Consider the following 26,940-nt stretch of genomic DNA (forward strand, 5'->3'; position numbering starts at 1 on the left):
TTGATCATATTTAAGATCGAAGCATTAAATAATGGTAGGGCTTCCTTGAGCAGCCTGGTAGGAATCGGGTCTAATAAACATGTTGATGGTTTGGATGAAGTAACTAATGAAAATAACTCAGACAGAACAATCGGAGAGAAAGAGTCTAACCAAATACCGGCATCACTGAAAGCAGCCAAAGATAACGATACGTCTTTGGGATGGTTATGAGTAATTTTTTCTCTAATAGTTAAAATTTTGTTAGCAAAGAAAGTCATGAAGTCATTACTATTTAAAGTTAATGGAATACTCAGCTCAATAGAGCTCTGACTCTTTGTCAGCCTGGCTACAGTGCTGAAAAGAAACCTGGGGTTGTTCTTATTTTCTTCAATTAGTGATGAGTAGAAAGATGTCCTAGCTTTACGGAGGGCTTTTTTATAGAGCAACAGACTCTTTTTCCAGGCTAAGTGAAGATCTTCTAAATTAGTGAGACGCCATTTCCTCTCCAACTTACGGGTTATCTGCTTTAAGCTGCGAGTTTGTGAGTTATACCACGGAGTCAGGCACTTCTGATTTAAAGCTCTCTTTTTCAGAGGAGCTACAGCATCCAAAGTTGTCTTCAATGAGGATGTAAAACTATTGACGAGATACTCTATCTCCCTTACAGAGTTTAGGTAGCTACTCTGCACTGTGTTGGTATATGGCATTAGAGAACATAAAGAAGGAATCATATCCTTAAACCTAGTTACAGCGCTTTCTGAAAGACTTCTAGTGTAATGAAACTTATTCCCCACTGCTGGGTAGTCCATCAGAGTAAATGTAAATGTTAAGAAATGATCAGACAGAAGGGAGTTTTCAGGGAATACTGTTAAGTCTTCTATTTCCATACCATAAGTCAGAACAAGATCTAAGATATGATTAAAGTGGTGGGTGGACTCATTTACTTTTTGAGCAAAGCCAATAGAGTCTAATAATAGATTAAATGCAGTGTTGAGGCTGTCATTCTCAGCATCTGTGTGGATGTTAAAATCGCCCACTATAATTATCTTATCTGAGCTAAGCACTAAGTCAGACAAAAAGTCTGAAAATTCACAGAGAAACTCACAGTAACGACCAGGTGGACGATAGATAATAACAAATAAAACTGGTTTTTGGGACTTCCAATTTGGATGGACAAGACTAAGAGACAAGCTTTCAAATGAATTAAAGCTCTGTCTGGGTTTTTGATTAATTAATAAGCTGGAATGGAAGATTGCTGCTAATCCTCCTCCTCGGCCCGTGCTACGAGCATTCTGACAGTTAGTGTGACTCGGGGGTGTTGACTCATTTAAACTAACATATTCATCCTGCTGTAACCAGGTTTCTGTTAGGCAGAATAAATCAATATGTTGATCAATTATTATATCATTTACCAACAGGGACTTAGAAGAGAGAGACCTAATGTTTAATAGACCACATTTAACTGTTTTAGTCTGTGGTGCAGTTGAAGGTGCTATATTATTTTTTCTTTTTGAATTTTTATGCTTAAATAGATTTTTGCTGGTTGTTGGTGGTCTGGGAGCAGGCACCGTCTCTACGGGGATGGGGTAATGAGGGGATGGCAGGGGGAGAGAAGCTGCAGAGAGGTGTGTAAGACTACAACTCTGCTTCCTGGTCCCAACCCTGGATAGTCACGGTTTGGAGGATTTAAGAAAATTGGCCAGATTTCTAGAAATGAGAGCTGCTCCATCCAAAGTGGGATGGATGCCGTCTCTCCTAACAAGACCAGGTTTTCCCCAGAAGCTTTGCCAATTATCTATCTATTACCCTCTACATTGCCACACAAGCTGGGTCTTTTAATCACTTGGATATTTTCAGATAGGTCAAGGTCAAGCAAAACATAGGCCAAAACAATCCCCCCTACCCTAACAACAGGTGATATTGTTCGGTTTGATACTCATGAAATTTTATATATACACAATGTTTTATGTACCAACTAGATAGTATGCATGGTTTGGACAACAATAACTTTATTCCAATTATCTCTTTTTTTGTTTTGTTTTTTTGCCATGATGCAGCAAAACCTGTAAGTTTGGCCCAAACCAGCACAGGGATTGTTGCATCACAGTGGCACTATATCTATACAATACAACACAATATACACTATACAACGGCACAGACTATATATATCATTTAAATTTTCATCACTTTGTCAAAACCTTGTATTCATTGTTTGGTTATACAGTTTTACAGTAATTTTATTAATTTTTGCTTGTTTTATTGTTTATTCTTGTTTTTATACATTTTATGAATTACACCAATGTGGTGTATGCATTTGCAATTGTGTGTGAATACAATATTGAATAATAACAGCAACAAAAACAAAAGTTTCCATAACATCGATGTGGCTAGAAATTTAATGCAAACAAGAGTAATCTGAGATTTCGGACATCTGGATTTGGATCACCTCCAAAATTTAATGGAGTCCTCCATGGCCTAATATCTATATGTGGTGCAAAGTTTGTCAAAATCCTTGCAGCAGTTTTGACGCAGTCCTGCGAACAGGCAGACAGGCAGACAGACAAATAAATAAATAAACACCAATGATTTTATTATATTCTTGGCAGATGTAAAAAAACAAACAAACAAACAAAACAAAACATTGATAAGAAAATTATCTGTGATCAATTGTTATGACTTCATCGTGAAGTCACAAAATTAAAAAAAATCCTACTTGACCTTGTGGTCCATCGATCCTCCCTGCTTGCATTGCTGCCAATAAGTGTTCATAATTCAAAATATAAACTAATATGTGCAGAGCGTGCACGTGTCAGCCTTCCTTAATGATGACAATAAATAATTGCAAAATACTTTAAAAGAAAAGTACATCTGGGTACATTAGTTTGCACTGCATTACATTTCAGCTTAACAAATGTAAACTTGGATTGCAGAACACTTGAAGCCACAAGAATTTCTGAGACCAAGAAATTTATGTTCGGTTTAATAGAGACATACATTCCTTTTTTTTCTGTTTCTCTCTGCAGCCGATTGTGTATGAAGGTCAAGACAAGAACCCAGAGATGTGCAGAGTGCTGCTAACGCATGAGATCATGTGCAGGTGAGAACTGTGCAGCTCATCGTCCTCCTCTCTTCTTCTAACCAACTGAAGCTCAGCTTTATTCCTCCACTGCAACACGCTTAATTCATCTGTGGAGAGTTCTCACCATCACCTTTCTGTGATCAGTGCATTTCTTATTTTGTCAACCTCATTAACCCCCTCCCACACATGCATACATTCTCACGTTCCAAACACAAGTCGTATCTGTTGAAGAAGATGAGTTTAGCTCTCAGAGTCTGTGCTTTAATTATATCTAAAGATGAATTTCCTTAGAAGTAGGTTGGGTGGAAAGCGATCTATTTATGGAGGTGTTTTAGCAACCTATGCTATACAATAGAAATATGTGTGCCTGTATGTATATATGTGGTGTGTGTGTGTGTGTGTGTGTGTGTGTGTATGTGTGTGTGTGAGAGAGAGAGAGAGACGTCTGGTTAATTAGGACACAGAGTCATTAGTCAATCTGAACCCTCCTGTTGTTTCCTGGCTAACAAATGGGCCTTCTTTCACAATTTGACTATAAAATATAGGCAAGGGCTCACGTATGCACGTGTGCATATGCACTGGTTATAAAAATTCAGATTTAGCACATGAATTAAGTTGTTCTTATTCCTTGACCTTGTCACAAATTAATTTTAAGTGTAACAATATAAATTGGAATTCATCTATATGCACAGGCAGGATTTTTAGGTGCGATCTCAGGCCCACTAATATTTTATTCTATAGTTCACTGAGTTTTCTTCTGCTAGCTCACAGTTTATTGGAAAAAACAATTGATATCCTTAAAAGATTTACAAGTATTTTATAAGATGGCAAATAGTCCTCTAAATTGTTGTTATTCATCATGTGCAGAATGAAATGTGGATGAAGATAAATTGTTTTGTGTAAAATATACTCATACTGTACTTAGTGTGCTCATTGTGTTGTCAGTGTAGACCATATGGTCATACATAAATATCGAAAGTGCAAGGCTAAGTTCTTTTGTAAAATCAATGAGTAGTCATCTAATCTAACCAGAATACGAGGGCTGTCCGTAAAGTATAGGTCCTTTTTATTTTTTTCAAAAACTATATGGATTTCATTCATATGTTTTTACGTCAGACATGCTTGCACCCTCGTGCGCATGCGTGAGTTTTTCCATGCCTGTCGGTGACGTCATTCGCCTGTGAGCACTCCTTGTGGGAGGAGTCGTCCAGCCCCTCGTCGGAATTCCTTTGTCTGAGAAGTTGCTGGGAGACTGGCGCTTTGTTTGATCAAAATTTTTTCTAAACCTGTGAGACACATCGAAGTGGACATGGTTCGAAAAATTAAGCTGGTTTTCAGTGAAAATTTTAACAGCTGATGAGAGATTTTGAGGTGATTCTGTCGCTTTAAGGACTTTTCACGGTGCGAGACGTCGCGCTGCGCTCTCAGGCAGCGTCATCAGCCTGTTTCAAGCTGAAAACCTCCACATTTCAGGCTCTATTGATCCAGGACGTCGTGAGAGAACAGAGAAGTTTCAGAAGAAGTCGGTTTCAGCATTTTATCCGGATATTCCACTGTTAAAGGAGATTTTTTTAATGAAAGACGTGCGGACGGGTCCGCGCGTCGGGACGCAGCCGACGCGGCGCGGCGGCACAGGAAAAACACCTCCGTGTTGATAACCATTTGTAAAATCCAGGCGGCTTTTGATGGCTTTCAGTGGAGTGAGTATATGAGAAATTGTTTATCAGCTGGAGATGTTCCAACTTGTCCTCAAGGCTTCCAACAGAGGTGTTTTTCCTGTGGCGGAGCATCGCGGCGGCTGCGAGCCGACGCTGCAATCCGCTTGCACGTCTTTCATTAAAAAAATGTCCTTTAACAGTGGAATATCCGGATAAAATGCTGAAACCGACTTCTTCTGAAACTTCTCTGTTCTCTCACGACGTCCTGGATCAATAGAGCCTGAAATGTGGAGGTTTTAAGCTTGAAACAGGCTGATGACGCTGCCTGAGAGCGCTGAGCGACGTCTCGCACCGTGAAAAGTCCTTAAAGCGACAGAATCACCTCAAAATCTCTCATCAGCTGTTAAAATTTTCACTGAAGACCAGCTTAATTTTTCGAACTGTGTCCACTTCGATGTGTCTCACAGGTTTAGAAAAAATTTTGATCAAACGAAGCGCCAGTCTCTCAGCAACTTCTCAGACAAAGGAATTCCGACGAGGGCCTGGACGACTCCTCCCACAAGGAGTGCTCACAGGCGAATGACGTCACCTACAGGCGTGGAAAAACTCACGCATGCGCACGAGGGTTCAAGCATGTCTGACGTAAAAACATATGAATGAAATCCATATAGTTTTAGAAAAAAATAAAAAGGACCTATACTTTACGGACAGGCCTCGTATACGTATCTTTTACTTGCTCAACTACCTTATTTTGAAGGCAGCTACATGGTATCAAGTAAAGCTAGCTTACTTGGTAAGCCATTTCAGCACGGTGGCTCAGCTAGCTAGCTTGGTGTGCTTGTCGGTGCGTTCTGTGGGCAGAACACACCGACAAGCACATTACGTACCCAGTGTGTTCAGTAGGTGGCAGGTAAACAATATATAAATTCAGCCACAAGTCAAGTCTGGGAGCATGTGCTGGTACTGTGCTTTCCCACATCAAAAACACCACCAAATCATCTTGGGTCCTGGATGGCAATGACCCAGACAGATTACTACATCTCTAAAAAAAAAAAAAAAAAAATCTATCTGCTGTAGGCAGGTGATGCATGGGTGTCCTCTTGGCCTTCTCCAGCCACAGGGGTTCTCAACACTCAAGACTTATCTTAAGAGACTTAGACCTTGTTCATACTGGAGTTGGCAATCCGGAGTGAGCTGAACTCAGGCTAAATCCAGCTTGAATCTAAACGGCACAAATCGGACTTAAGACAGACTGTTTTCTGTCAGGGCAAATCCGACGGGATTCACAGAGGTCTCTACGCAAATGTGTCAGAATCTGGCTAGATCTGGGATCATGATGTCAAATTCCCTTATTGCATCCATGCACCCACAGTGTTCTCTCCACTGAGGCAGCATCGAGTGCGGCTGTAATGGAGAGGACAGCAAACAACCTTCTTTCTCTTATGTGTCACGTCTGGTGTCAGGGGCTCAGCACTCCCCTAGACTGAGTGATCCTCTACGCTACTCTGCGCATGCGCAAAACCGGTGTTACAGTCTGATATGTCCCCCTGCCTTCACGGCGCATGCATCATGTTGGAGCGTTAGCAGTGATTAACTGAATATCGCCTCGTCTCTGCTTAAAACTGACTTTAGAATGATTTAAGAGGTTTTACTTTGTCATCTGATGGTTAATCTTCTTCGTCTTTCGGCTGTTCCCGTTAGGGGTCGCCACAGCAGATCAATCGTTTCCATCTCACCCTGTCCTCTGTATCTTCCTCTGTCACACCAACCACCTGCATGTCCTCTCTCAGCACATCCATGAAAGTCCTCTTTGGTCTCCCTCTTCTCCTCCTGCCTGGTGGCTCCATCCTCAGCATCCTTCTCCCTATATACCCTGGGTCCCTCCTCTGCACATGTCCAAACCATCTCAATCTCACCTCTCTGACTTTGTCTCCAAACCGTCCCACCTGAGCTGTCCCTCTGATATGTTCATTCCTAATCTTGTCCATTCTTGTCACTCCCAAAGAGAATCTCAACATCTTCAGCTCTGCCACCTCCAGCTCTGCCTCCTGTCTTTCTGTTAGTGCCACTGTCTCTAAACCATACAACATAGCTGGTCTCACTACTGTTTTGTAAACTTTCCCCTTCACTCCTCCTCTTTCACCACTTCTACTCCTTGTAACTGCACTATTCCACTGGGCTCCCTCTCATTCACACACATGTACTCAGTCTTGCTTCTACTGACTTTCATTCCCCTTCTCTCCAAAGCATATCTCCACTTCTCCAGACTAGACATACCTTGCTCTCTACTCTCACTACAGATCACAATGTCATCTGCAAACATCATAGTCCATGGGGACTCCTGTCTGATCTCATCTGTCAACCTGTCCATCACCACTGCAAACAAGAAAGGACTCAGAGCTGATCCTTGGTGTAATCCCACCTCCACCTTGAATGAGTCTGTCATTCCGACTACGCATCTCACCGCTGTCACACTATTCTTGTACATGTCCTGCACTACCCTAACATACTTCTCTGCCACTCCAGACTTCCTCATACAATGCCACAACTCTTCTCTTGGCACCCTATCATAAGCTTTTTCTAAGTCCACAAACACACAATGTAACTCTTTCTGTCCTTCTCTGTACTTTTCCAACAGTATTCAGTAACATTGCATCTGTAGTGCTCTTTCTCGGCATGAAACCATATTGCTGCTCACAGATCTTCACCTGTTTTCTAAGCCTAGCTTCTGCTACTCTTTCCCATAACTTCATGCTGTGGCTGATCAGCTTTATGCCTCTGTAGTTACTGCAGCTCTGCACATCACCCTTGTTCTTGAAAATAGGAACCAGCACACTTCGTCTCCACTCCTCAGGCATCCTCTCACTTTCCAAGATTTTATTAAACAATCTGGTTAGAAACTCTACTGCCATCTCTCCTAGACATTTCCATGCCTCCATTGGAATGTCATCTGGACCAACTGCCTTTCCACTCTTCATCCTCTTCATAGCAGCCCTCACTTCTTCCTTGCTAATCTCTTTTACTTCCTGATTTACTCTCACCACATCATCCAGCCTTTTCTCTCGCTCATTTTCTTTATTCATCAACTCTTCAAAATATTCCCTCCACCTTCTCAGCACACACTCCTCACTTGTCAGCACATTACCATGTGCATCTTTTACCACCCTAACCTGCTGCACATCCTTTCCAGCTCTGTCCCTTTGTCTGGCCAATCGGTACAAGTCCTTTTCTCCTTCCTTACTATTCAGCTTCTTGTACAGCTCGCAATATGCCTTTTCCTTTGCTTTTGCCACTTATCTTCTCACCTTATGCCGCATCTCCTTGTACTCCTGTCTACTTTCTTCATCTCTCCGACTATCCCAAAACTTTTTCGCCAACCTCTTTCTCCTTATGCTTTCCTGGACCTCTTCATTCCACCACCAAGTCTCCTTGTCTTTCTTCCACTGTCCAGATGTCATACCCAGTATTGCCCTAGCTGTCTCCCTCACCACATCTGCAGTACTTTTCCAGTTGTCCAAAACTGCTTCCCCTCCAACTAGTGCTTCTCTCACCTGCTCGCTAAATTTCACACAACAGTCTTCCTCCTTCAGCTTCCACCATCTGATCCTTTGTTGAGCTCTCACTCTCTTCTTCTTCTTTACCTCTAAAGTCATCCTACAAACAACCATCCTATGAGGTCTAGTGACACTCTCTCCTGCTACCACCTTACAGTCTGTGATTTCTTTTAGCTTGCATCTCCTATAAAGAATGTAGTCCACCTGTGTGCATCTTCCTCCACTCTTATATGTTACCCTGTGCTCCTCCCTTTTCTTAAAGTAGGTATTCACCACAGCCATTTCCATCCTTTTTGCAAAATCAACTATCATCTGTCCTTCCCCATTCCTATCCTTGATACCATATCTACCCATTACTTCCTCATCACCTCTGTTCCCTTCACCAACATGCCCATTGAAGTCTGCTCCTATCACCACTCTTTCATGCTTGGGCACACTCTCCACCACCTCATCTAACACACTCCACAAATCTTCTTTCTCCTTCATCTCACAACCTACCTGTGGGGCATATGCACTGATGATATTCATCATCACCCCTTCAATTTCCAACTTCACACTCATCACCCTGTCAGACACTCGCTTAACCTCCAACACACTTTTAACATACTCTTCCTTTAAAATGACCCCAACACCATTTCTCTTCCTGTCCTCACCATTGTACAACAACTTGTACCCACCGCCGATGCTCCTGCTCTTACTTCCCTTCCACTTGGTCTCTTGCACACACAATATGTCTACCTTTCTCCTCTACATCATATCAGCCAGCTCTCTCCCTTTACCAGTCATACTACCAACATTCAATGTCCCCACTCTCATTTCCACCCTTCTAGTTTTCTTCTTCTCCCGCTGTTCGTGGCAACGTTTTCCTCCTCTTCTCCGTCGTCTTCGCCCAGCATTATATATAATAACATTATTCCCTTTGATCAGTAGAGAGTTAGACTCAGAGAGTCAGTCTCAGACACCCTGGTGTCGCACTCTGATTGCTTCTCTGTCTTTTATTATGAAATTATGCTTAATTGATGTGCAAATGATTGTTGTGCAAAAGCTTCAGGGATTTCTTGCTGAGATAGATGATGACTGGAGTGCAGGTTGAATCAGAAACGAGGTGATAACCATGAATCCCTGCTGATGCTCCGAAATGGAGCATGCACAGTGAAGGCAGGGGACCCAAACAGAAGGGGATCACACACTTGCGCTCGCATATCCAGATACACACGCACACTTGCGTGCTCTCTCGTGGAGACACATCTCTTTTGGTTTGAGCTGAATTAAGTTTGAACATGTGTGTAGGATGGGCCGGATTTGAAAAACAAGTCTGAACAACTCTATCTGGCCATCTTGATCCGGATTGCCAACCTTAGTCTGAACGAGGCCATAGTACCACAAGACATCCAGTCATCAAAAAAGATGGACTAACCCGTGCATCCACTCATCCACACAGTTTTTTTTTTGTCCAAACCCTATGGTGTTACCACTGCAAGGAATAATTTTTAAATGCTTTATATATGTCAGACTAGTGTGATCTGGCCTTGCACATGATCACCCAGGTGTATTGGCTGTACGTCCAACATGCTGTCATTTGGTGCACGAGTTCCGCACAGCCTTGTACCTGTCCTGTTTGATTATTCAAACATCTCCCCTGTGACAACAATAGCACAGAAAGTCAGACTTCCAAAGTGAACGTAAGCTTTGGCTCGTCTGTAACAGCCGCTGGGGTTAAACTCTTGACTGTTGCCTCATGTTGTCACATGCTGATTCTGCAGCGGGGACCTAGCACTCACACAAAGACCTCAGCGTGTCCATTAATCAGTGCGGCTCGTTGTCACGGTGCTGCTATTAGCCATATGCTCCCAGCCAATCTGCCACCACACAGCCCTGCAAAGCCGGGTGCACAGGCATGGACTGATATAGGCTCCAGAATGGTGAGGTATCGTATTTTGTGTGTGTTACGTAAAAAAATGGTCGTTTATCATGCAGCATTTAAAAAGATGGACAGCCTTGTCTCGAGAAATGTTAGAAAGCTCGTTTAAAAGAGAAACATTGTGTGTGGTGGGTTTGTGACATTGGCAGTTAGGGATCTGAATCCAGGATGAGCTTTTCTGTGTGTGTATGTTCAGTCCAGGTAGATTTGGTTAATTGGTAACCAGTCTGGAAAAGGCATTTGAAATGACCCATATGTAATTCTAATCAGGCATCGAAATATATCACCAGGACCTACAGGCACTGAGCCTTTAAATGATGTTACATTTGTTTCAGTAGCTTTAATATAACTTTCAGCAGTTCTGAGGTCAGGTCAGATCTGGGAGCTTTCACTGGTGTCTTGGGTAGCCACATCCTTTTTGGCAGCCACTCAGGCAGAAACCCTGTCCATCCTCTCACCCTGAAAGTAGCAGTAGGTCCATTTTCACCACAGGAACTCAACCTATTTCCCAGGTGCCGCAAACATTTTTTTTAGGCAGGGCCTTGAATTGTTGTTTTCAGCCATTGTGTCTCCATTGCGGCAAAGACCCACTGGGCTCCTATGTTTTACTTCTTCTGCTCTTGCTTCTGCTAAGAAATACCTACCCCAGAGCAGGGACTTTGTGCCTCAAAAAAGACCCAGAAAAGTCCTTGTATAGACACATGGAAGGGAGGCGGCCACTCTAAAATGGTTTGCATGTTCCAGCTGTGGAAATAGCCTTGGCCTTTTCCAGTTGCTCAGATCCTCAGCACTCAATACACCATGATGGTCTATCCACAGAGAAACAGGCCACATGATTATAATGTCATAGCTGAAATTCCCCTATGATGCAAGCAGTGTGCTTCATCTAAGTCTTCCTAAGTAAGTATTTATTTTACACAAAGTCATTACAGTGGCGGCCAAGGATCCTCCAGAGGGCCCTAGTTCCAAAACAATTCATTCATCGCTTTAGGTCACCAGGCCCCTGAAGACGTGCTTTTGTTCTCTTATAAAGACATTGGTGTCACCAGACACCTCTGTCCAGTGATCTCGTGACTCTCTAAGCTCTTCCCAAGCATTTCTCTACCTCAAATGTTGAGGTCCCAAAGACATGACCAAGTTAAGTGTGTCTCTGCACAAGTTTGACACTTTCATAACAATGATCCAAATCAGGTGTCTTCCATTGTTCGGTCTACTGTGCACTGGTAGTAACGTCTCATTTTATTATTTTAGTAAGAATTTGAAGAATCCAAGTTGCCAGTTTCCATGGTACATTCATGCAAGCCATGAAGCTATCTTCACTTTAAAATTATTCCACCTATTAAAGGAAGAGACCAAAAAAATAATCGGCTTTGCACACTCAACACTTTGGAACCTCGTAGACTCAATAAGGAATGCAGTCATTTTGTTAGTTTATGGTTTGAGCTATAGGGCGTGTTGATTTTTTTTTTTTTTTTTTTTTTGGCGATAATTTGTATACACTGTGATAATTTGGCGTTGCCTAATTGTAAGTGATGCCCAGAATCTATTCCTCCAATCAGAAACGACTATTAGCTGGGTGTATGTAATTTAAATGCAATGACTGTCATTGTGTGTTGTATCTCTGATGAAGACACATTGCCTGTCAAAACGTTAGCAGTTGCACTGTATTAAGAACTCATTTCTGACTGCTCTGGACTTTCTCTGTTTTCCTGAAAGAGGAAACGTTGAAGCGGAAGAAAATGGGTGGATGGATGGATGGAGGTAATGTTATAATTCGAGGAAATTCAAATATTCCTCAAGATCTTAGTTTTTGAACATTTGTCCTTCGGTTAAATACGATTCTTATGATTCAGTCCGTATAATGTAAAGTTACACGAAAAAAAAAGTAATTGTACCTCATCATGACTGATTACAGCAAACTTCCAGTTCTACCAAACAAAATTTCCCTTCACAAACCATTTTATTTTTGATTTGCTCGTACATTCTGTGCAGAAGTATCATCGATATGCTGCAGCCCACGTTAGACTTTATTCATAAACATCAATTAAATGTCTCGGGAGTAATTGTGATTGTATTTATCTGTTTAAAGTACTTGTCTGATGTATTTATACTAAAATTCCTGAGTGTGCTTTTGTTATTTTGCTGTTCCAAAATGTCACGCTTCCTCGATTTAATCAAGTTTGGTCTTTCATCTCATTGCCAATTCATGCCATTGTTTTAAGGTGGGTGTGCATGTGGTGTAAGGGCGGGAGGAGGGGTGAAACGGGGGGGTACAGATGATTAGATCACCAAGGTCCACAGCAGTAACTTACCATCCCGCCCCTCGTTTTCCTTCCCACCACCCCTCCATTTATAACATCTTCCACTCCTCTGGACGCTCCTCCTTCTCCACTGACCTCGCCTCCACATCTTCCCCACTGCATCCTAACCAACCCCACTTCTCCCTCCTTCCTCAGGCTTACACTCTTCTCCCAGTTTTCCCATTTCCTTATCTACTGTTTTCTTTCTCTTTTGTTACTTCTTTCTGCTGCGCTCTTCTTCAGTGGGGCTGTGTTGTGAACTATTTCAAAGAGCAATAGAGAGAGAGAGAGAGAGAGAGAGAGAGAGAGAGAGAGAGAGAGAGAGAGAGAGAGAGAGAGAGAGAGGGCGGCAGATAGAAGAGACAGAGTGTAAGGTTTAACATGTCACTCTTTTCTTCCCACCTCTGCCATCTGTGATGGAGGGAAACCTGAGATGTCTCCCCTTCCTCTTCACCCCACCCAAACTTCCCGCCTGTCTCTCCCTTTCACTTTGTTGTTGTAGTTTTCTCTCCCACACTCACCCTTTAATTCTTTATTAGTCTACCTTTATCCCCCCCGACACACACGTTTGTTTCTAATTAATGCAGGCACACACACACACACACACACACACACACACACACACACACACACACACACACACACACACACACACACACACACAAAAACAGTTTTAGGATGAGGACATGGGAATTTTGGTGTGTATGCCTATTTTTTTTCCTTACTTGTTCATGCTGACCCACCTGTTCTTTTTTGCCTGCTCCTTCACCTGCTGGCTTTATCAGACATGCACTGTCCAGGTTTTGTGAAAATTCCAACAGAACTCAAAATAATACCTTTTTTTTTTTTTTTCTTTTTTTACAAGTAATGAATGACATCAGGGGTGTGATTCAAACACTGTGCGCTCTGCACACTGGGTTACATACATGTACGATAGTTCATGTTCAAAATACATGAAAGCTTTTGAGTGTGTGCACGTTTTGATTGCAAAAATCTATAGTCATAATTTGTTTCTTGGAATCCTTCAACTTTTTGTTGACAGGTAACGCAACTTCCTATGTTTAGCATTCGCCCACTCTCAAACATTATTCAGCAGAGACTCGGTGACCTAAAAAAAAAATGACTGTATATCACTTGTATGACTTCCTTGTGATTTCAACATGACATCACATATACTATCCAGTCACAACTATTCAATATAGACTTTATATTCTGTAGCTCAATTATAGCAGATATCTTGTTTACACAATGTTTTTGTTGACCTTGAATTTTGTCTGATCCTCCCCAAATGTTAATCATCTTAAGATATCTTCCCAAGTAATATTCCCCAAAAGACTTTCGAAAATCCATCCAGCCATTTTTTAATGTTATCTTGGTGGCACACACTGACACACACACACACACACACACACACACACACGATTACAATACCTGCTTTGCTACTTTGCTGGCACATAGGGTAAAAAGTAGAGAATCTGTGAAACCTTCTACAACCCCAATTCCAATGAAGTTGGGACGTTGTGTAAAATGTAAATAAAAAGAGAATATAATGATTTGCAAATCCTCTTCAACCTATATTCAATTGAATACACCACAAAGACAAGATATTTAATGTTCACACTGATAAACTTGATTGTTTTTGTGGAAATATTTGCTCATTTTGAAATGGATGCCTGCAACATGTTTAAAAAAAGCTGGGACAGTGGTATGTTTACCACTGTGTTACATCACCTTTCCTTCTAACAACACTCAGTAAGCATTTGGGAACTGAGGACACTAATTGTTGAAGCTTTGTAGGCAGAATTCTTTCCCATTCTTGCTTGATGTACGACTTTCAGTTGTTCAACAGTCCGGGTCTCCATTGTCACATTTTGTGCTTCATAATGTCCCACACATTTTCAATGGGCGACAGGTCTGGACTGCAGGCAGCCCAGTCTAGTACCCGCACTCTATTACTATGAAGCCACGCTGTTGTAACACGTGCAGAATGTGGCTTGGCATTGTCTTGCTGAAATAAGCAGGGACGTCCCTGAAAAAGATGTTGCTTGGATGGCAGCATGTGTTGCTCCAAAACCTGGATGTACCTTTCAGCATTGATGATGCCATCACAGATTTGTAAGTTGCCCATGTCATGGGCACTAACAGACCCCCAAACCATCACAGATGCTGGCTTTTGAACTTTGCGCTGGTAACAGTCTGGATGGTCTTTTTCCTCTTTTGTCCAGAGGACACGACGTCCATGATTTCCAAAAACAGTTTGAAATGTGGACTCATCAGACCACAGCACGCTTTTCCACTTTGCGTCTGTCCATTTCAAATGAGCTCAGGCCCAGAGAAGGCGGTGGCGTTTCTGGATGTTGTTGATGTATGGCTTTCGCTTTGCATGGTAGAGTTTTAACTTGCACTTGTAGATGTAGTGACGAAGTGACAATGGTTTTCTGAAGTGTTCCTGAGCCCACGCGGTAAGACCCTTTACACAATGATGTCAGTTTTTAATGCAGTGCCGTCTGAGGGATTGAAGGTCACGGGCATTCAATGTTGGTGTTCGGCCTTGCCGCTTACGTGTAGAAAGTTCTTCAGATTCTCTGAATCTTCTGATTATATTATGGACTGTAGATGATGGAATCCCTAAATTTCTTGCAATTGAACATTGAGAAACATTGTTCTTAAACTGTTGGACTATTTTTTCACGCAGTTCACAAAGTGGTGATCCTCACCCCATCTTTGCTTGTGAAAGGCTGAGCCTTTGGGGGATGCTCCTTTTATACCCAATCATGACACTCACCTCTTTCCAATTAACCTGTTCACCTGTGGAATGTTCCAAACAGGTGTTCTTTGAGCACTGGTGACGTAACACAGTGGTAAACATACCGCTGTCCCAGCTTTTTTGAAACGTGTTGCAGGCATCCATTTCAAAATGAGCAAATATTTGCACAAAAACAATAAAGTTTATCAGTTTGAAGATTAAATATCTTGTCTTTGTGGTGTATTTAATTGAATATAGGTTGAAGAGGATTTGTACAATGTCCCAACTTCATTGGAATTGGGGTTGTAGTCTATAGAGTTTCTGAAACACTGACCTGCTGGTTATCTTATCTGGAAAGAAACTTTAGCTGGAAATAGGAATGGGCTCTAAAATGGGCCTGACTGTCAGAGGGGAATCAAACCTGCACACATTTTAAGATAAATACTGTCAAGCGCGCACATTGACAGGCTGCCCCCAGGTTGAAACAGACTGTCAGCAGGTGATCTGACTGTCACATCACCCACGTGAGCTCTGTTCCACATGACGCGGTGTCAGTCCTGCGACGCACTGTCCACAGACACGCGTGTCGGGCAGGATGCACGTGCGGGGCCAGCTGTACACACGCCAACAGATGTGGACATGATGAGACGAGCGCACTGCTCCATTCATGTTATTTCATGACTGTACGTCTGTGACCATGGGTCATTTACAGAGAACCAGACGGATCATATTTGTATTGTCCACTTGATAAGAGGGATTCAGTAAAATGCTGTGTTTTTATGTGGTGTGTGGTTTTATTTATTTATTTTTTAAATATGTCCATGTCCTTCCTGATATCAGGCAGTTTCCCACACCTTTCACAGGACAGTGATGGTAGCTTAGTGGTAAAGTTTCTGACTGGCGATCAGAGCTTTTGGAAAGTGTGGGTTCAAGTCCCGTGGGTGGCATGTAATTTTTATATTTTTATTTTCACAGCAGCTGCATGATGTGGTTACACATCGCACAGCTGCTGCTGTGTTCCCACATGCACGAACCGTCGCACCGGGATCGTGCAAGCCTGCCCATCAGCTCGATTTTCGCGTGGTTCGCTCATACGAGCTGTTTCGCTGTGAGTCGCCCTGAGTTGTACTTATTCGTTATGTGCGAAGGAGCCCTAAAATATGTCAATATTAAAATTAGGGATGCCAGTCAAAGCATTTCATATTGGTATTTGCTTCACCTCATAAACACACCAAATCTGTCTGTGGACCATTTTGAAAGTGATGCATAAATAGAGCTGATAGCTCCCACTCTATTCAATGCTTCTCTGTCTCACCAGCAGCATTGTAGCATGTTTTAGAAACATATTAATGCTCTGCTTCACTTCAAAAATACACCATGTATATTTTTGATGGATGCGGTGTCTTGCTTTTGTTGTGTGGGCCGCTGAAGAGGAGGTACTGCTGGCCCACCACCACCAGATGGCGCCCTGCTTGGAGTGCGGGCTTCAAGCACGAGAGGGCGTCGGAGCAACGGAGAGTGACAGCTGTCATTCATCATCTGCACCAGCTGTCACTCATCTTCCACATCACCATAAAAGCCAGACTACAACTCCACCTCCCCGCCGAGAAATCAGCAACCAAGAGAGCTGGAGTAAGGGCGTGACCGCGACGACTTCGCATCACGCTCCATACCAGCTAAGTGGTTACACAGGAGCTGCATGAGTGTGTGATTGGAGGTGGAGGTGCTCCCTCCTTAAGGAACATTTATCTGTGAGTGGACTACTGAGTGTGCGGATTCACACTCACCTGGATTTTCTCTGTTCTCTGCCAGCAGTACCAGGGTCGACAGCCGAAGGCAGAGGCCACCTGGGGACTCGGGACTTGGCGGCTCCGGTGTTCTTTAGGCCCGTTGGTGGTGGAAGCTGTGTAGGAATCAGCTCTTCTCTCGCCAGAGGTCTTCTATCTTCGAGCCTGCCCACACGTCACCTGGTGTATAATTGGCAATCCATATTTCTGTCTGTATTCCATTGTGTGTTTCCACAACATTAAATTGTTACTCGTTGGCTTATCCATTGTCCGTTCCTTAGCGCCCCCTGTTGTGGGTCCGTGTCACGACACCTTCCCAACAGGATTTCTCGGCCATCGTCATGGATCCTGAGGGGCGTCAACCAGAGCTTGAACGGCCAATGGAAGAGCAAGAGGCGCAGGCGTCAGTGGGAGGTGTGTTGAGTGATCTGCAGCATATTCTAACCGCTTTCACTGCTCGGTTAGATTTGGTGACCGAGCAGAATGTACTCCTTAATCGGAGGATGGAGGCTCTCACCGCCAGGGTGGAAGCGCGCGATCAAGGCGCTCCTGCAGTCCCTCATCTTGCTGGTCCTGGGCCTGACACAGACATTCCACTGGTCGTTCAACGACCCCCCCCCACTGTCCCCGAAGCATACATAAGCCCTCCGGAACCGTACGGAGGTTGTGTCGAGACGTGCGCAGACTTCATCATGCAGTGTTCGCTCGTGCGTCCAATCATGTACGCATCAGACGCTAGCCAGGTGGCTTATGTGATCAATTTGCTTCGAGGAGAGGCACGCGCCTGGGCTACGTCGCTCTGGGAGCAGAACTCACGGCTCCTAACGTCTTACGCTGGGTTTGTGCGGGAGTTCAAACAGGTTTTCGATCATCCCAACAGAGGCGAGACTGCTTCGAGCATGCTACTGTCAATGAGACAGGGGCGCCGGAGTGCAGCTGAGTATGCAGTCTCCGGTCCTGAAAGAGCATTTGCTGGCTAAGGAGGAACCGCGGGATTTTGATGGGCTTGTCGATTTGGTTATACGCTTAGACAACCGTTTGAATGAACACCGTCGGGAGCAGGCCGGGGGGCATGGCCAGGCACGAGCCGTCCCTCTCCCTTCCGGTTCCGAAAGGGTGCCGTCGTCCCCACGCTTCACTGCCAGAGAGCTCCGTGTGGCAACAGCTCCCCCTGCTGACGAAGCTATGGACACGAGCAGGGCCAAAGTGAAAGCAAACATCAGACAAAGGAGGCTGGCCCGCGGGGAGTGTTTTTTCTGTGGCTCATGTGTGCACATGCAAAAGGACTGCCCCAAACGGTCAAACTACAACGCCCATCCTTAGAAACTGGGCCAAGGGTGGGCCATAACACACATGCGGGGAAGCCCTGCAAATCTGCACGAATCCCAGTAACGATCCTGAGTTGGGATTTAACCCTTCACGCCCCAGCACTGGTAGACACGGAGTTGGAAGGGAATCTGCTGGACAGCAGATGGGCAAGGGAAGTAGGGCTCCCCCTGGTGGCTCTTCCGTCACCATTGCAGGTGCGGGCACTAGATGGCACCCTACTTCCATTAATTACACATCAGACACAGCCCGTGACCTTGGTTGTGTCTGGGAATCACAGGGAGGAGATCGTGTTTCACGTAACACCTTCTACCTCCCGAGTGATTTTGGGGTTCCCATGGATGGTGAAGCACAATCCCCGGATTGATTGGCCGTCTGGGGTTGTGACGCAGTGGAGCGAAACCTGCCACCGGGAGTGTTTAGGATCCTCGGTTCCACCCGGCATGACGGCTAATGAGGAGGTCAAAGTCCCCCCCAATCTGTCGGCAGTGCCAAAGGAGTACCACGATCTTGCTGACGTCTTCAGCAAAGATCTGGCACTCACTCTTCCCCCGCACCGACCGTACGATTGTGCCATCGATTTGATCCCGGGCGCTGAATACCCGTCCAGCAGGCTGTACAACCTCTCACTTCCGGAACGTGAATCAATGGAGACCTACATCCGGGACTCCTTAGCTGCCGGGCTGATCCGGAACTCCACCTCCCCGATGGGTGCGGGTTTCTTTTTCGTGGGCAAAAAAGACGGCGGACTCCGTCCATGCATCGATTACAGAGGGCTGAACGAGATCACGGTTCTCGACTGCACCAGTTCTGGTGCAGCCTGACCCTGATCGCCAGTTTATTGTCAAAGTGGATGCCTCTGACTCAGGGATAGGAGCCGTGCTATCCCAGAGCGCAGAGTCCAATAAGGTTCTCCATCCTTGTGCCTATTTTTCCCGCAGGTTGACCCCAGCCGAGCGCAACTATGACGTGGGCAATCGGGAACTCCTCGCGGTGAAGGAGGCTCTTGAAGAGTGGAGACACCTGTTGGAGGGAGCGGCGTTGCCCTTCACGGTTTTCACGGACCATCGGAACCTGGAGTACATCCGGACCGCCAAGCGGCTGAACCCCAGACAAGCCCGCTGGTCTCTGTTCTTCGGGCGCTTTGACTTCCAGATTACATACCGCCCCGGGACTAAGAACGAACGATCGGACGCACTGTCCCGGGTGCACGAAGAGGAAGCCAAGGCTGAGCTGTCGGATCCAACCGAGACCATCATCCCCGAGTCCACTGTCGTGGCCACCCTCACCTGGGACGTGGAGAAGACCGTCCGGGAGGCCCTGGCAAGAAACCCGGACCTGGGGACCGGCCCTAAGAACAGATTGTACGTCCCACCAGAAGCCAGAGCTGCCGTCTTGGACTTCTGTCACGGGTCCAAGCTCTGCTGTCATCCCGGAGTGCGTAGGACCGTGGCAGTTGTCCAGCAGTGCTTCTGGTGGTCGTCCCTGGAAGCCGACATCCGGGACTACGTCCAGGCCTGTACCACCTGTGCAAGGGGCAAGGAAGACCATAGGAGGACCACGGGCCTCCTCCAGCCCCTGCCGGTGCCGCATCGCCCCTGGTCCCACATCGGCCTGGACTTCATCACGGGCCTCCCGCCGTCCCAGGGCAACACCGTCATCCTCACGATAGTGGACCGGTTCTCCAAGGCGGCCCACTTCGTGGCCCTCCCGAAGCTCCCGACAGCCCAGGAGACGGCAGACCTCCTGGTCCACCACGTCGTGCGTCTGCATGGGATACCATCGGACATCGTATCGGATCGTGGTCCCCAGTTCTCCTCGCAGGTCTGGAGGAGTTTCTGTAAGGAGCTGGGGGCCACCGTGAGTCTCTCGTCCGGGTACCACCCCCAGACAAACGGCCAGGCAGAACGGGCTAACCAGGAGCTGGAGCAGGCCCTTCACTGCGTAACCTCCGCGCACCCGGCGGCCTGGAGTAACCATCTGGCCTGGATCAAGTATGCCCATAACAGCCAGGTCTCGTCTGCTACCGGCCTCTCCCCGTTTGAGGCGTGTTTGGGGTACCAGCCCCCATTGTTCCCGCTTGTGGAGGGAGAGGTCGGAGTGCACTCGGTCCAGGCCCACCTCAGGAGGTGCCGCCGGGTGTGGTGGACCGCCCGTTCTGCCCTGTTGAAGGCTCGGACGAGGGCCAAGGCCCATGCGGATCGCCCATGCGGATCCCCGGCCCCTAAGTACCAGCCCGGGCAGGAGGTGTGGCTATCTACCAAGGACATACCGCTCCAGGTCGAGTCACCAAAACTCAAAGACCGCTACATCGGACCGTTCACCATCCTCAAGGTCCTCAGCCCGGCCGCCAGCTTCACTGCGGTTCCACCCCGTCTTCCATGTGTCCCGTTTGAAACCCCATCGCACCTCACCACTTTTCACCCCTGGACCTGCACTGCCTCCTGCCTGGATCATCGACGGGGAGCCGGCATGGACTGTGCGTCAGCTCCTGGACGTCCGTCAGAAGGGCCGGGGTTTCCAATACCTGGTGGACTGGGAGGGGTACGGACCCAAAGAACGCTCCTGGGTGAAGAGGAGCGTCATCCTGGACCCGGCCCTCCTGGCTGAGTTTTACCACCGTCACCCGGACAAGCCTGGTCGGGCGCCAGGAGGCGCCCGTTGAGGGGGGGGTCCTGTTGTGTGGGCTGCTGAAGAGGAGGTACTGCTGGCCCACCACCACCAGATGGCGCCCTGCTTGGAGTGCGGGCTTCAAGCACGAGAGGGCGTCGGAGCAACGGAGAGTGACAGCTGTCATTCATCATCTGCACCAGCTGTCACTCATCTTCCACATCACCATAAAAGCCGGACTACAACTCCACCTTCCTGCCGAGAAATCAGCAACCAAGAGAGCTGGAGTAAGGGCATGACCGCGATGACTTCGCATCACGCTCCATACCAGCTAAGTGGTTACACAGGAGCTGCACGAGTGTGTGATTGGAGGTGGAGGTGCTCCCTCCTTAAGGAACATTTATCTGTGAGTGGACTACTGAGTGTGCGGATTCACACTCACCTGGATTTTCTCTGTTCTCTGCCAACAGTACCAGGGTCGACAGCCGAAGGCAGAGGCCACCTGGGGACTCGGGACTTGGCGGCTCCAGTGTTCTTCAGGCCCGTTGGTGGTGGAAGCTGTGTGGCAATCAGCTCTTCTCTCGCCAGAGGTCTTCTATCTTCGAGCCTGCCCACACATCACCTGGTGTATAATTGGCAATCCATATTTCTGTCTGTATTCCGTTGTGTTTCCACAACATTAAATTGTTACTCGTTGGCTTATCCATTGTCCGTTCCTTAGCGCCCCCTGTTGTGGGTCCGTGTCACGACACCTTCCCAACAGCTTTTAGTCCAATCCCGTAGCCTCAGTGTATTGTCTAAATTGCTGCTTCAAAGTGTTCCAGTTTCTCTCAGCATTCCTGTTAGGTTCAAGCTCTGTAGTTGCTTCAGACCATCCGTTATCATGTCACTTTTCACAATTTGTTTCATTCCGTGTAGTTTCCATATTCACAAAATTTTTTTGGTAAGACTGTTTTGTTTTCTTCTACTACCTTCTTTTCCATCTGGCCACACATTTAACTAACATTACTCACAGCTATCAGTCTGAAGTAAAATACCAGTTATCACTCCCCCACCTTACTTTGAAGTGAACATTGCTACAGTGCTACAGTTCACTAAGTGAAACCTATAAGAAGCATATAAAAATGTTATTTGTTAACTTTGATATTTTGTGAAGAAATAAAAACATTAAGGAGCAGCTAGGATTGCATGTTGGTTTTCCTGAATGCATTGATGCATTGCAGAGCTCTTGAATTGTCGAGCATATTATTGCATTGAGTTGAATGTGCATGTTGATTGCCCTGTGGAATGATATATCTAGAAAAATACAAGGACGTAGTATTGGCAGATAATGAATATTAAACCACTTGGATTGGGGGAGGTGGAGGATGGGAACATCTCAAATTAAACTTAAGAGACCAATAATACACACACACACACACACACACACACACACACACACACACACACACACACACACACACACACACACACACACACACACACACACACACACACACACACACACACATCTTCAACCGCTTATAGGCTGGAGCCTATCCCAGCAGTCATAGAGCACGAGGCAGGGTACACCCTAGACAGGATGCCAGTCTGTCACAGGGCCACATGTACACAGACAAACACACCTGCACTCACACCTACGGACAATTTAAAGTCTCCACCTAACCTGCGTCTCTTTGAATGTGGGAGGAAGCCAGAGCACCCGGAGAGAACCCACGCAAACACGGGGAGAACATGCAAACTCCACACAGAAGGGCCACAGGTGGGAATCAAACCCATGACCTCCTCACTGTGAGGCAACAGTGCTAACCACTAAACCACTGTGCCACTTATATTATAATATTGGTGGCAGCATGCCAATCAGACCCCTGTGTAGGTTCGGTGGTACTGTGCTAAAAGATCATGACATATTCTTTGTACTTGGGGGTTTTCTTCTTACTATTAAAGTACTGATCACAGCAGATGAACAAACTTCCTCATAAGCATCATATGTTGTTGGGACAACAAATCCCGCATCTGTTTCAAAGAACAAAAAAGATCCAGGATCACTCCAGAGTGCCAACATTTTAATCGAGCTGGTACGCTTAATCCAAGTAAGAAGAGTCGGGCCCAGGTGGTGCAGGGAAAAACTCATTCACCAAAACCTGACTTCATTTCCCAGCATGTCATGTCTTGATCGTGCCCTGGAAAATATCATTTCCTTGTCCCTGCAGAGGGAAGTGTTTCAGTCAAAGCACCTGTGTGGAAGGTGCCAAGTGTGATACCATGAATCTGTGCACATTGCACCTCTGCACACGGAGCTCTTTCTTGGGCAGTAAAAAAGGACAGCAGCAGGATCAGCAACAAGCAAAATAAACAGATAAATGGAATAATCAAATAAAAATTTAACAGGTCAGACTGTCAACTGAAACTACTGTAAACACACTTAGACAATGAGGTATTAATCCAGTCATGTCTTTCATTTATACTTTTCCACTATATATGACACATTTATATATAATTTTCATTACTTCACAAACTACAATGTAGTAGTCAGTCACTGTGTAAAATGTCACCTAATATTCACTCAGCACAGAGTACGTACTAAGATGTAGGAAAATTCTGGCGCATATCACTTAGTGGCTGAGCTGGATCTGTCTATCCACTCACTCTCCGTGTCACATAAGTCTATTTTTATCCGATGTGTCACTGCAGATCTGCTTGCCACAGCAGATCTTGCTGCAAAACTTTGGCCTGGTTTAGAAAGATTTGATCAATCGCTCAGGATTTGGTGGTAAAGTTCTCTGCATTTGTACCAACAAGGCAAAACTCACGGTAACACACTTAGCTCAACATTTAAATGTGAACCCCGTGTTTGAAAATGGCTTTTATGTACTGTATGTTCCCTGTGTCTAAGTCTCTAACCTTGCTCCTCTCCGTCATCTTCGACTGTCTTCTCTTAGTCGGTGCTGTGACAAGAAGAGCTGCGGAAACCGTAATGAGACGCCATCAGACCCTGTTATCATCGACAGGTACTGTCTCTCACTCCACCTCTCTCTCCCCCGTGCTCAGACACGCTCCATACAGAGTTATAGTGCACGAGGGACCTGTTGGCGTGCTTGAATGAGACAGGATGTTTAGACGTGTTCAGACGATCTGATGTCGCCGCTGAAACCGATGCTCCTTGGAGAGATGGGTTCTGATGGATGGGAAAATGGGAGCAAATAATGTTGTTGGACAACTTTAAAGATATTTGAGGAAGGAGGCTCGTATTGTTTTAGGCAAACAGCGGGATTTATCACTGGCCATGAATTGTTGGACATTAGAGGACCCCCTAAAGGGACGTGCACAAAAATGATTTCTTAGACAAGTTTGAGGTAGTATTTGGATTGCACCATTTAGCTTCTCCTGCCACATGTGTATGTATCTGTGTCCAGACATCAAATTATTACAGACCCAAGACATTTAGGATATAAATTCTTCATCTTCTCACCTGAGCTCAGGGGGCAATGATGTTGACCTACTTTTACCTCTCATCTGAGGTCAGAGGGCATTGGCCTCAGCCACCTTTTTCTCTGTCAAATTTAGGTCAATGCATAAAAATAGACTTTCCATTTGTGCGTCCATTTGTGCGTTCATTGCCTTTGCAGCATGACTAGACAAAACCAAACTTCTGCACATCCAAGATATTTGGGATGTAGATCCCTCTTTTAGCCCTCTCACATGAGTTCAGAGGATGCTGACCTAGACTTATTTTTTTTCTGGCTCAAATTATAGAATATTCAAATGTCAATGAGTGCCTGAATACCTGTCCTTTTACTTCATAGTATAAACTTGGCAGGAGCTGCTGGTTGTAATTAATGTGCACTAATTACGGTAACTTCTGGTGCACACTAAATATTACTGACTAGTGCCCACAAGTGTGTGCACCAGGCACAGTAATAGTTGGTGTAGGTAGTATGCAATAGATAATGTCAAATACATACTAGTAGTTACAGTAATATTTGGTGCCTACCAGACTCTATCTACACTGTAAAAATGATCAGGGTGATTAAACTTCAAAAGTTCACTTGCTGCCTTATGAACATAATCAATCAATCAATCAATTTTATTTATATAGCGCCAAATCACAACAAACAGTTGCCCCGAGGCGCTTTATATTGTAAGGCAAGGCCATACAATAATTACGTAAAAACCCCAACGGTCAAAATGACCCCCTGTGAGCAAGCACTTGGCGACAGTGGGAAGGAAAAACTCCCTTTTAACAGGAAGAAACCTCCAGCAGAACCAGGCTCAGGGAGGGGCAGTCTTCTGCTGGGACTGGTTGGGGCTGAGGGAGAGAACCAGGAAAAAGACATGCTGTGGAGGGGAGCAGAGATCAATCCCTAATGATTAAATGCAGAGTGGTGCATACAGAGCAAAAAGAGAAAGAAACACTCAGTGCATTATGGGAACCCCCCAGCAGTCTAAGTCTATAGCAGCATAACTAAGGGATGGTTCAGGGTCACCTGATCCAGCCCTAACTATAAGCTTTAGCAAAAAGGAAAGCTTTAAGCCTAATCTTAAAAGTAGAGAGGGTGTCTGTCTCCCTGATCTGAATTGGGAGCTGGTTCCACAGGAGAGGAGCCTGAAAGCTGAAGGCTCTGCCTCCCATGCTACTCTTACAAACCCTAGGAACTACAAGTAAGCCTGCAGTCTGATAGCGAAGCGCTCTATTGGGGTGATATGGTACTATGAGGTCCCTAAGATAAGATGGGACCTGATTATTCAAAACCTTATAAGTAAGAAGAAGAATTTTAAATTCTATTCTAGAATTAACAGGAAGCCAATGAAGAGAGGCCAATATGGGTGAGATATGCTCTCTCCTTCTAGTCCCCGCTAGTACTCTAGCTGCAGCATTTTGAATTAACTGAAGGCTTTTCAGGGAACTTTTAGGACAACCTGATAATAATGAATTACAATAGTCCAGCCTAGAGGAAATAAATGCATGAATTAGTTTTTCAGCATCACTCTGAGACAAGACCTTTCTAATTTTAGAGATATTGCATAAATGCAAAAAAGCAGTCCTACATATTTGTTTAATATGCGCATTGAATGACATATCCTGATCAAAAATGACTCCAAGATTTCTTACAGTATTACTAGAGGTCAGGGTAATGCCATCCAGAGTAAGGATCTGGTTAGACACCATGTTTCTAAGATTTGTGGGGCCAAGTACAATAACTTCAGTTTTATCTGAGTTTAAAAGCAGGAAATTAGAGGTCATCCATGTCTTTATGTCTGTAAGACAATCCTGCAGTTTAGCTAATTGGTGTGTGTCCTCTGGCTTCATGGATAGATAAAGCTGGGTATCATCTGCGTAACAATGAAAATTTAAGCAATACCGTCTAATAATACTGCCTAAGGGAAGCATGTATAAAGTGAATAAAATTGGTCCTAGCACAGAACCTTGTGGAACTCCATAATTAACCTTAGTCTGTGAAGAAGATACATAAGTAAACAACTTCACGAAAAGCTTTTTATTCAACTCTGTAACTGTAACTTATAACATATAATTTACCCAGTTATATAAGTTATATTAGTTATAACTTGTACAAGTTATATATGTTATAACTTTATATATATAATTTGCCCAGTTATATAATATACCTTATATAATTTGTAACTTATACAAGTTATATATGTTATAACTTTATATACAGAATTTGCCCAGTTATATAATATAACTTATCTAATTTGTAACTTATACAAGTTACATATGTTATAACTTATATAATTGCCCAGTTATATAAGTTATAGAAGTTATAACATATAATTTGCCCAGTTATACAATATAACGTATATTAGTTATAACACACATAAGTTGCCCAGTTATATAATATAGCTATTATAACTTCCTGAGTTGAATAAAAGCTTCTCTTGAAGTTGACTTTACTTGTGTTTTTAAGGCAGCAATTGAACTTATGTTTTGAACTTTAATCATCCTGATAATAATTTTTAC

The 26,940-nt window shown here is 44.8% G+C and overlaps 1 protein-coding gene across 2 annotated transcripts in view; it reads left to right on the forward strand.

Annotated features, from left to right (window-relative positions):
• LOC117517183 (transcription factor COE1-like) overlaps window positions 1-26,940 on the forward strand; it is a 284,424-nt gene that overhangs the window by 33,703 nt on the left and 223,781 nt on the right. For both annotated transcript variants that reach the window (XM_034178112.1, XM_034178113.1), the window contains exons 5-6: window positions 3,003-3,076; window positions 23,903-23,971. In XM_034178112.1, coding sequence (XP_034034003.1) covers window positions 3,003-3,076; window positions 23,903-23,971 — 143 coding nt within the window. The remainder of the gene's footprint in view (window positions 1-3,002; window positions 3,077-23,902; window positions 23,972-26,940) is intronic.

Source organism: Thalassophryne amazonica, chromosome 9 (genome assembly GCF_902500255.1).
Source record: "Thalassophryne amazonica chromosome 9, fThaAma1.1, whole genome shotgun sequence".
NCBI classification, from domain to species: Eukaryota; Metazoa; Chordata; class Actinopteri; order Batrachoidiformes; family Batrachoididae; genus Thalassophryne; species Thalassophryne amazonica.